The sequence below is a fragment of the Lonchura striata genome, chromosome 12, assembly GCF_046129695.1.
Source record: "Lonchura striata isolate bLonStr1 chromosome 12, bLonStr1.mat, whole genome shotgun sequence".
Classification (NCBI taxonomy): Eukaryota; Metazoa; Chordata; class Aves; order Passeriformes; family Estrildidae; genus Lonchura; species Lonchura striata.
The window spans coordinates 12,099,619-12,111,054 of record NC_134614.1 but is presented as its reverse complement, the minus strand read 5'-3'; the positions used below and the strand labels follow the sequence as shown (position 1 = coordinate 12,111,054).

Below are 11,436 nucleotides of genomic sequence, written 5' to 3'. Positions count from 1 at the left end.
AAAGTCTATGCAGATGACAGTCAAATCTAGGGGCAGGAGGGAAAAAAAAAGCTTTATTCCTTCTTAGCTTAAGGTGGAAGCAGCATATTGTATGTACTCATTAAAAAGACAATATAATTAAGTGAAAGTATAGATTAGGATGGCCCACACCTAAAGTTTACAAAAGAGAAGTAATACTTAATCTAACTTAGTATAGCTTTTTTACAAAGCCACAGTTCCTAAAACAGTTAGATACCATGTATATTCAGATACTGGAAAGACGTAGTACTGAATTGGCAAGAGTTCTTTATGCTGGGAACAGCTGCAAAAATCCTTGGGAAAATTATTTTTTTAAAGCTATGTTAACACACGTATTAGTGGTTAGCTTACTACTATTTTAAAGCATTAGTAAATTCTAAACATCATGGTAATGATGAAAGGATCCCTTTAATTTCTGCTACACTCAAGTGTGTGGACATTGAATATTTCATCGTGTATTTTCTGGGAGGGTGAAAAAGCATTGGAAAGCTGAAGGCTCAAGATGTGACAGTGTGTTCAGCATTTTGAATGCGAGTAAGTATAGTTGTTGCCATAATTTGTACCTGTCCATGGACACATCAACTTTTGAAAATAGAATGCACCTGACATTTGCAGAAATAATGTTTTGTCATACTTTAATTTAGAAGGTAAATACCAAAATAAAATATTTTTGTTCTATTTCATTCATTGGGCTTTTCTTATACTATTAAAAAGAAATGGGTTAAAAGTACATTGGTTTTATCCTGCACACTTTGAGTGCAGTTCTGTACAACACACAAGCAGCCAGACCTGCTAACTGCTGCTCATGCCCTACAGCTGGGAGGGAAGAGGCTGTTTTGATGGATCTTTATTGTAGTTGAGCAACTCTAAGGAATGCTAACTTCTGAAACTTCTGTATGGGACAGACTGGGTCAGATGTTATTTTTTAATAAAATTGCATTAATATGATTTTATGCAATTTTTTTCTGTATTTTCCCTCAAGGTCTCCTAGCAGTACGTGATTGTTCTGCATGCCAAGTGAAACCTCTCCACATCCACAAAACTGTAATAACCTGGATTAATTTTGTTAAAGAGGATGTGATAAACACTTAAGATTTATATATGGGTTTTTTCCATCCAGCTGATTTCAAAGCACTGTTCCAGTCAGTGAACCATGCAAACTGTAATTTTAGGGTTAAGCCTTGAAACCACTGATTGCTTATGTTGCTCGGGTAAATGAGGGGAATCTAGTTACATAATGTTAGATATAATTGTAGGCACAGTTTGTGGTGATTGGGAGTGGGGCTGGGCTCATCCCCAGTGTCACAGCTGTGAGCAGCAGGTGAGCAGCACTGGCAGCAATGAGCCAGGGAGTGCCCAGGTGCTCTGAGCAACCACCAAAGGGAACAGGGGGCACACAGGGGCACTGCAGGAACATGAGGGGATAAAAGGCTGGGCTGAAGAACAAGGGCAGACCCCTGCAGCCTTCTGGAGTGGAATGATGTCACTCTGCATGGGCAGACACCTGAAGCCTTCTGATGAGGTAAGGTGTTACTGTGAATGGGGGAATGCTTAAAGCCTTCTGGAATTGTGTGGTGATGCTCTGTGTATTGTGGCTGTCTCAACTTACAATACAATATAATTTACAATATAATAGGCTTCATAGTTACAATAGTAAAAATCTGTGCAAGAAGCAGTTAACATAGAAAAATTTCTTTGTCAGGTAATAAAAAGACTTAAAACTGTAGCAGTCAAGGTTGATTTACAAAAACCAAACTTTTTTCCAGACTGTCCTGGTAGGATTACAGGCCTTGGCCATAGATGGCATGTTGAACTAGCATGAGTGAGTGTATGGAATGCTGTCCTGTTGGGCTGCTGATTTAGTTTGAATTCTAACTCTTTAGCTGCTACTGGTGTGCAAAAAGATCTGCTTGAAAAGAGGCAGTCTTGTTGATTATATGAGTCAGGTAAGTTTGTTTTATGGCAGTCCATCAATTTGGTATTTTTTCTCCACGGGGGAAGTGTGTGTCTGTGGTTTCATGTAATTCTAAACTCTCTAACACATCTGCTCCCTGTGCAAGTTCTGTATTAACCCTTTAACTGTAAATCAACATCAAATTGCTCACAAAACTTGCTCTGACTTTTTTAACAGCAAGACAGGCTTTTGATGACCTAAAATACTTGCTATTGATAATCAATGCATTTTCCTAGGTACACAACGTTGCTTCTATTTCTTCAATATTGCATTTCTTAACAGCCATAGAACCCTCGATTATACCAAGGGCTTGGGAATCTGATATAGTATTTTTTTTTTCCATTTTAAACTAAATTAACCTTTAGAGGTTGTCTTTTATTGGAATATCAACTACTTCCAATAACTGCAAGCCAGGAGTTCTTCATTACATTTGGCAGTACGGTAAATCTACAGATCAAACCTAAAACCACAAATCACCTTCTTCATGCTTTAAGAAAAATTATTTTTAACCCAATTACAGAGTCTTAAACTTGTCTATTTGGATGTCTTGCATAGTAAAAGGGAAAATTAACCACTTGGAGAATGGGCTTGTTTACATATTTTTCACATAGTTGCCAAACTAAACTGTGTTTTAAAGAAAAAAAAATCCCAAAATGATTTTACATTGAGAAAACCAGTGTCAGGAATACTTTCAGGGCAGCAAGCTATTGTCTGGTGAAAATTTCTGATGCAAGTTGTAGAACTATAACCAGTATATAAAAGTGTTTTTTGGCAACATTTGTTAGGCCTTTCCAGAAGGCAGTGGCCACACCCTTTTTAGTAATGCTTTATTTCTCAGGTGATTCAACCAATCTCAATGGGTCTGGTTATGAAATTGGATACTGATGATGGGAATGGGACATAGATGAGACAGCTTTTTCTTTATAAGTGCACAAGTGGTCACATACAGGCCATGAGCATATGTTACTGCCCTCATGTTACATGAGAGCTGGGTAGGAACTAGATAAAGTATAGGAAATGGATCACTTGGGAATGGAGGTGGGCTGGTGTCAGCTGAAGGCAGAACACAGGGCTTCATGTCTTGGTCTTGACCATAACGGTGAGTGTATGAGCATTCAGTGTGTTTGGTTAGAGATTATTGTTGCAGCTTTTGTGTTTTGCAATAACTTGTGTGATGGGACCACGGGCACTGGTTGATGTCTCGGATGCTGCAGCACCACTGCACAAATCATCTACTGATGGAGCACGGTGGGAAACAGATTGGCACAGCAGGAACTGCAGCAGAAGGAAGAGGTAGATTTGGGACAGACATTAAGCAATGTTTTATTTCCTTTACAACACCCCACAGAGACCTCTGAAATGTGAGGTACCTTGGGGCAGACTCTGCAGGAGCCTGTTTCAGCCCTGTAGCACTCCTTGGTACTGTTCCTCTGGAAGTGCATTTGCTTGATGAGAAGCTGGTTTGCAAGAATGACTCCTTCATATTTTTGATGAAAATCTAGAGTGATTTAATTGCTGTCAGTTACATCATACTTATTTCAAAATAATTAGAAGTGAGAATAGAATTAGACCTACTTGTCTTTAGCAATGTCTAATAGAGGGGATGTACCCGTAAAAGCTGTGAGTCATCAACAGAAAGGAAACTTTACTGTAGCTTTTGCAAACATGCCAAGGTGTGTTCAGGTGTTAGGAAGGAAGTCACCATCTCGTCACTGAAGAGTTGGACAGTGCTCAGCTACTGAGGGTGGAGTGGGAATAGCAGTGACAGTGAATCAGGAAAACAGGGCAGGATTTGTGTTTCTGATCTTCCCCCTCTTTGCATAGACTGCCTCCAAACCTGAGGAATACCACTACATTTATTTCAATATTCATGTTTTTACCCTTGAATTGGCTTGCTAAATATTTTTTTTTTAAGTGTAACATATCACTGTGTGTTTAAGATAATGTTTTGGACTGAAGTAATAATACATTTAACAATTGAATTTTATATTTTGCATACTAAAGAAAATTCTATGCTTGCTATGATTTTAAAATGCTGAACAAACAGCAATTACAAATTGCATTATATAATATATTGTCTTTAAACCCGGGAAATACAAGTTCATAATTACTGAAAAGTGTTCAGTCCCCCTGGACACGGCTTTTACTTGATGTGTTTGAGCAGATTTTACTTTATTATATAACTGTTACATCAAATAATTGTTCATTCCCTGTGCGCATAAGTGGAAATTTTGTGGACACATAAAATACTCTAAAGTTAAAGGTCTCTAAACAGAGCATCTCTTCCCATTTCCTGATAATGAATATCAAATTAAGCTTTATAACAGGGATCTGGAACTGCTGCTTTCCATGACAGACATGGTAAGTCCTGGGTGGAAAATGGACATGAACTTACAGCCATCTCTGCTTTTGTAAAAGGCACTGCCAAAGCAGGGGTTGGGATGTCTGCTTCCCACTTATCTTGGCTGCAGCTATGACAAAGGGTCAATGTTTCAGGAATCGATCAGAAATCAGATTGAGCAAACTCACAGATTTCTCCATTCTGCTGATTATATCAGTGCTGCTGGGAGCCCAGGTTTTGCCCATAATCTGGTGTTGCTTAAAACATAAATCTCTGACTTTGCCATAGGGCAAGAGAAGTGTCAAGTCTCCACACACCTGTATAATTTATGTGAATTGCTACTTTAAGAGCAGAAAAAAACCTCCAGCTGTAAACTACTATGTAAAACTACTATGGCATCTTGATGATCCTTAACAAGTTGAATTGTCCTTAGTTTAAAAATAATTCACCTTATAAACCAGTATATTTAAATATTATATTAATTCCAGAATGTTTTCATAGAGTGTGGAGTTACGAGATTACTTTAGTGTTCCAACCTGCAAAAATGACATGGAATTACAGACTTAAAGCAAGCTCTGATGTCCATATGTCTCTTCTATACCACATTCCTATCCTCAGCAATTAGAAACAACTGAGAGATGAAATCTCCTCACAAGATGTTGGTTTAGAAAGTAAGGCCAAACCACAGTTAATTATTAGTTATTCTGCTGTAAAGTGATTCTGCTCTCTGGGCTACAAAATGTGATGAGTTTCTTTATTATTGTTTTTCCATTGGCTGTTTTACGCTAGCAATGCTACTACTGTGAGAGACCTACCACCTACATGTAATTTGAAATTGTATTTAAGTGATGTAATTGTTAGTATTTATTATTATACTGACTTCAGTCACAGAAAATAAGATGATATTTACCAGGCACAGTACAAACAAAGTCTAGAAAGAGTCCCTCATTTAAAGTGCTCATCATCTACCTCCATCTTCACATCACTATATTGTTCTAGGTCAATAGGACTTTTGAGTGTATTTCCATACTACAATTTTGCCCAAAACCCACATGCCTGTTACCGTCTGTACATTATCTGTCGCTATTTTACGCAGTTTTTTAACCTAATGGGACCTGCTCCTGGTCGCTTGCTGTTACTCTCGTTTGAGGCTCTTAGCGTGGTGCGATGTCCTTTGCCTTTCTCTGGTCGGTCTGCCTCCTCAGCTGCTCTCAACCCCAACTTGGCTTCCTTCGCCTTCCCCGGGCGGGAGGCCGGGGCAGCGCAGCCGGAGCCCGGCAGGCGCAGGGGCCGGTCGGGGCTGCCGCCGCAGCTGCTGCGGGCCCGAGCAGCCGGGACGAGCCGCAGAAGCGACCCGGCGCGGAAAAGGACAGGACACAGAGCCGAGGAGCAGACCGGAGCGGGAAAGGGCCCGGAGCGCCAAGGGCGGAGAGCCGGGCGGGGCCGGCGGAGAGGGGCGGGCGAGGCGAGCGCACACACGGAGCCGCATCCCGTGCCTCCGCCTGCCGTGACAGCCGCCCGCAGCCCCGGGGCCGCTTCTCGCTGCCGCCGGGCCGGGAGCTCCGCCGGCCGCATGCCCGGAGCGGGGCAGCAGCAGGACGGCGCGAGGTGAGTGCTGTCCCCTGGGGCCGGGCTCCGGCGCGGCTGTGCAGGTGGGCGCTGCCCAGCGGAGCTGGACGGGCTCGACTCTCGGAGCTGAGCCGAGGTCGCTGCCGGGGGACTCCGCGCGGAGCGGGAGGGGAGTCCCGGGAGGGGAGTGAGTCCCGGGAGGGGAGTGAGTCCCGGGAGGGGAGTCCCGCCAGCTCCTGCTGGGCGGAGCGGGGCCGGTCGTGCTGCAGCCGCTCGCCGCTCCGCGGTGCCCGTGCGGCGGAGGCCGCGCTCCGCGCTGCCGGCGCGGGACGGGCTCCGCTCGTGCCCCGTGAGGGGCCCTGAGGGGGCGGCTCCGGGGCCGGCGGCGCTCGGCCCCCTCCCGCTCGGGTGCCTTTATTAGCTCATGCTTTTGAAGAACTTTCAGCGTTTGTTTAGTGGCCAGTCTTGCACGAGCGTCGGCGTGGAGCGGAGGGCCGCGGTGCCGTGCTTTGAGCCCCGGTGCCGTGCTTTGAGCCCCGGTGCCGTGCTTTGAGCCCCGCGGGGCTGGTCACGGAGCGGCTGTGCCCCGCCGCTGTTTGCCTTGGCGGGGCCCGCGGCCGGCCCTCGGCCCTTCCCTCCGCCCGCGCGGCCCCCGCCTCCCCCACCTCCTGCCCCGAGGCGGGGGCCGAAAGGAAAGTGGAAAAAACCAAGCAGGGAGAGGAGTGAGTTGCGCTTGCGGAGGGGCTCCGCAGCCCGCGGTGCGCTGTGACGGGAGGCAGCGCTGGGGCGCGGAGCCGCGGCCCCCGTGCTGGCTGCGGGGTCCGTGCGCTGCTCTCTTCTCTGTGCCGTGCTCGGCAGCGCCAGGAGCTGTGATTTACTGCGCGACCATTCGCGTTCACGCAAGAAATTCAACTCTGGTAATTTTTTTTAAACCTAATTTCATTTTATTAATTAAGTTTTTAATATAGTTCTTAAATCTAATGACTGTATAAACGTTCTTTTCCATGTATACCTACATTTATTAATGCAATTTCTAGTTAAGTGTTATCCTTTAGTGAATTTTCACAGTTAAAAGGCAGAGGAAATTCCCTCATGCTCGAACACTTGCTATGGAATTACTTTGGTTGTATACTTAGTTCTGCACCATGTACAGGAGGTCTGCTGAGTGCAACAAGTTATGAGATGGATGTTGTATCTGTACAGAATCTGAGTTCAGAATAGGAGAACCCACGGGATTTGGAAATGAATGGAGCTAAGTATGTATTGCAGAATAATAGCGCTTGCAGAATACAGGTGGTAGAGTGTGTGAAACAGCTGCCCTGGCGCAGATGAAGTAAAGGGAATACACGGGTATATACTTGGCTTATCATTTAGTGGGTTGAGGCCTTCTATTTAAATTTTTCATTTGTATGATGTGATACCTGTTCTCAGTAAATATTTGTTAGCCAGTGCCAGTAAATAAAACGTCATTGTTTTGAACAGAGGTGCCATTCACTTTCCAGTCGGAGCGGTGTGTGTGGGTTAGCAGTGTGACAAGGCCTTGTGACCCGTGAAGACACTGTGACACTCAGTATCATTCCCTGCACATTCTCACAGACCTCCGCTCTGTTTCGAATAGCTCACTTCTCCTCAGGACTGTTTTTGTGTAGACAGTTGTTCTGGCATGATTCCAAGTTGTGGGAGTTGTATGTGCACATAATTTGGAGGTGTATTATGTGGAGTTGCTTCCAGCAAGTGGCAAGTGAGACCACGTGGCCTTCAACAAAACTGTTTTGTTTTGCTGCTCCTGAATTGAAGTGGGTGACACCTGCTTCTGCACTGGAGTTTATGTGTAACTCCTTCATATTGGCTAGTTTCCTGTTTTAAAAAGCTCTTGAGTATTTAGTTTTTCCTATCTTAAATATTTTGCTTTAAGTGTTGAAGAAAATTAACCTGACCTCTTAAATTTTGTTTATCCTGAGGTTTTATTTGTATGTTTCAGTGGTTTAGGTTTTTGAACAGTCTCCTTATGAGGGAAATTTTCTGGTGGTGTGGTTTTTTTTTTTTTTGTTTTGTTTTTTTTTGTTTTGTTTTTTTGTGAAAGCTTCTGCCTGCTGCTACAAATGGTGTAATGAATGCATTAAGAATCCTTTTGGAATTTGTGTAGGTGCTGTATCTTACTGAAGACAACTTATACTCAGTGTATGAGTGAGAGCTGCGTTTGGAGAAATAATTTGTTGCCATTTAATTCCTATGAAATATGGAGGGAAACTGGCAAATCATATGTTTGTGGAAGACTATTTCGTTTAACTCAACTAGCCTCTTTGTGTCTTTGCTTTGCTACCAAATTCTGCCTCTCAACTTGTGGGGATGTGTTGTGGATTCCAGTTATTCGGGTCATATGAAATCTGGAACTAACAAATGGCTGAGGTCTTGCATAAGTCTTTAGAAGTGTGTAAAATTACTGTAGTGTAGTATCCAAAATAATTGGAAAATAAAGGACTTGGTAAATACTCTCCATTAATGCGTGATTAACACGCACCTCCTGCTTTTCCTACGACTGTAACAGCTATAAAGGAACGATTCTGAAATACGTGGTTATTTAGCGTGTGGCTGTGGCAGTCTCCACCCCAGATGTAACACGGAGGATGTGCAAGCACAGACTGTTCTCCCCTCCAGTGCCAGCCGGCGCAGAACGTGCAGGGATGTTCTGTCACCTACCGAAATGTGGGCATTGATTAACCAGGTGCTCGCCACAGCCCGGGATCGGCTGGAAGGGTTCCTGGCCAAAGGACCAGGCTGTAAATACCCAAACACAGGGGTGTGTACATTGATTTAATTCCCAATCACGGGCTGCTCAGGAGCCCGAGGGGAGGCTGCTGCCTGGCCGGAGGAGGTCATTTACAGTAACATTTGTCTTACCCAAACCACTGCTGAGGGCAGTGATTGAAGGTATGGCCAGCAGTAAAATGTAGCAATTCTTCCAAAAAATTGTTTGAACTGGACAAAAAGTAGCTTTACAATGAAAGGGGGTTTTGGCCTTCTGTGTTAAATCATTATTATATATGCAATCAGAAATTAACTAGAAAGATGCCCCGTGCTACTGTTCTTTTTCCCTCTCTGTAGAGTTAATTACCCTCACAGTCCTCTAGTTGCCCTCATAACTCTGCAGGTGTAATCAATGTGAGGTACAACTTGCATTCAGAAAACCTTACTTGCTTTTACACCGCTGAAGCTTGCATAAACTTGGAAAGTTGGCAAGAATTATCTGGACTTGCGTGGTTTTTGTAGAACAAGAACAGCTGCTCTGCTGGTATCATCTCTCAGATATTTTAGTTGTTGGTTGAAGTGCAGCTTTTTTTAGTTTATTTTAAACACTTCAACATTTCTCCTAAATTAGTTTTCAGGATTATAATGAGGAGAAGAGTATGTCCATTACTGTGTGTACTGAATCAGGAGTCCTATTGGTTTTATTTTAAATACAGAAGTGTGCCCGTGTAGTGTTCCTTCAGAAGGTTTTGTCAGGACTATCACCTATTTCCTGAAGATGACAACCAGCTGTTTGGACCGGGTATATTTTGGGGGTGACTGCCTCCTTCTGCTTATGTATGGCCTTTACTTGGGAGAAGCTAAAAGAGGCAGGTAGGAATTGCAGCACCAGCACGTTTGTGTGGACATGTGCAGTGATGAGGGTACCCCAGGCGTGATGTCCCCCTGAGGACAGTGAGGTCCTTGGGTGAAATGCTTTGCCTACAGAAATAGGTTCTGTCAAAGTTAACATCTGTTGACGCTCCATAGATATAAGTAATTAATAGCCAAGAAAAAAAAAAACTTGCTCAAGTGAGTTGATTGTTGTGTGGATAAGTGGTCTTGCAAACTTTCCCATGTAGGCTTGGATTCTAAAAAGTTTCCCATGTTGATTTGGATTCTGACTGTGCAGGTGAAAAGCCATAAAGATTCAATTTTAGGGCAATACAACTCTTTGTCTGCCTTTCAGTGTATTAAATAACCAAGAACATAAATGCAAAACAAACTTGACTGGTATTGACCTGTGCAATAATCCTGAATAAAATAATTATGATTATTCAGACAGTAGGCTAAAAGTATCATAATTTTATGCAGAAAATATGATACCCTTCCAGGCAGAAAAAATTTTTACATGCTGCCATTTCCTGGTAGTGATGATTCTGATAAGGGGAAAAATGTGGTGGTATTTCTCTTGGTTTTAATTTGTTCTTACTGTATTTTTGTTGCAAATAAACCCCTTTATTATGAGGGAAACAGGAATATGGTGAATGGATGAGAAAAATATGGAGAAAAGGGACAATGGTTGCATTAATTTTATACTGGGGATGCGTGCTGTATCTATTTTTTCTTCTGTTTTTCTGAGTCTGCCTCTACCATGAATAAGGTTTTGTTTCAGTGCTAGTTTCAGAAAATGAATGTTTTTTGTTTAACAACTTGTTCTTTAAATTGACTTAGCTTTGTATACCCCTTTTAATATTATTCACAGAAACAGCAAAAAATGATAGCTCTGGAAGTAGCTTTCCTCTAGATAAAATCTAGATTTAAAAAAAAAAATCTTTGTTTTATTGTTGCAACTTTTGAATAGAAATTTAGTGCTTGCTTTCAAATAGAGACATTTGAGGAGGATAGAGTTAAATAAATCTCAAATTGCTGGTTGTATGAGTCACTAAATTGAGACCATAAATACTCATATTCTTTGGAAATGACCTCTCAACATTGTTTTCCTGCTTAGTGTCAACTGCAAAACACAATACAATATGTTTAGCTTAAAAGTAGCTGTATTTGCATTTGAAATCATAGTTTATGATAAAAGACAGATAACCTTTTGCATGGTAAACTGACCAAAGGCTAGCATTAAGTCTCCAGTGGAAGCTGCATTATTATACTGATGTGTTTTATTTGCTTGCTTTACTGAAAAGAAGTAAAAACTTGGAGGGGGTAAAGGGTAGAGCAATGGCCAGTGCTGGAGAAATCTCCCTGCATGCTGATAGAAGGATGGGTTGTTTTGTTTTCTGTCTGGTGCTGAAGCCAGAGAGTTGAAATAGGAACATCTGGATCTTTTAGTCCTGGGAGAAACAGATTTGTCTTAGGATGACATATGTAATTTCAACACCAACAACAACAAAAAAATTCTTTATTCTGCTTAAACAGTATATTTCATTTAAAATATATTAATTCATTTAGTGTGTGATCCTTCTGCATTTTAAACCTTCTGTTTAAAATGCTTTGTCGAAGTCTTTGCAAGTGTTTTATCATGTTCAATTTTGTCCTAATCAGATGAGTGTTTTGGTTGCATGTTTTAAGATATGGCAATCAACTACTGTGTCTAAAAGTGACAATAAAGCTCGCAAACATTCCCTACTGTGCCCCACACTGCTGAAATTTGACTTGAAAGCACTGGCAACTCCTGATAACTGCAGATTGGAGAGTGTGGATGGGTCCTAGCTCCTCTATTCATGGCAGTGATGGACAGTATTACTTAAAATGCTGATGTGCAAGACAGACTAAACCAGCATTCTCGATTATTTCTTGTTCTTTCTTTCCATGG

At 42.4% G+C, this 11,436-nt stretch overlaps 1 protein-coding gene across 1 annotated transcript in view; it reads left to right on the top strand.

Annotated features, from left to right (window-relative positions):
* The first annotated feature begins 5,421 nt into the window (after nt 1–5,421).
* Nucleotides 5,422–11,436, top strand: part of ARHGEF3 (Rho guanine nucleotide exchange factor 3) — a 107,905-nt gene continuing 101,890 nt past the window's right edge. The window contains 5 exon segments of the mRNA XM_021532712.3: nt 5,422–5,511; nt 5,513–5,579; nt 5,582–5,722; nt 5,725–5,770; nt 5,772–5,921. Coding sequence (XP_021388387.2) covers nt 5,422–5,511; nt 5,513–5,579; nt 5,582–5,722; nt 5,725–5,770; nt 5,772–5,921 — 494 coding nt within the window.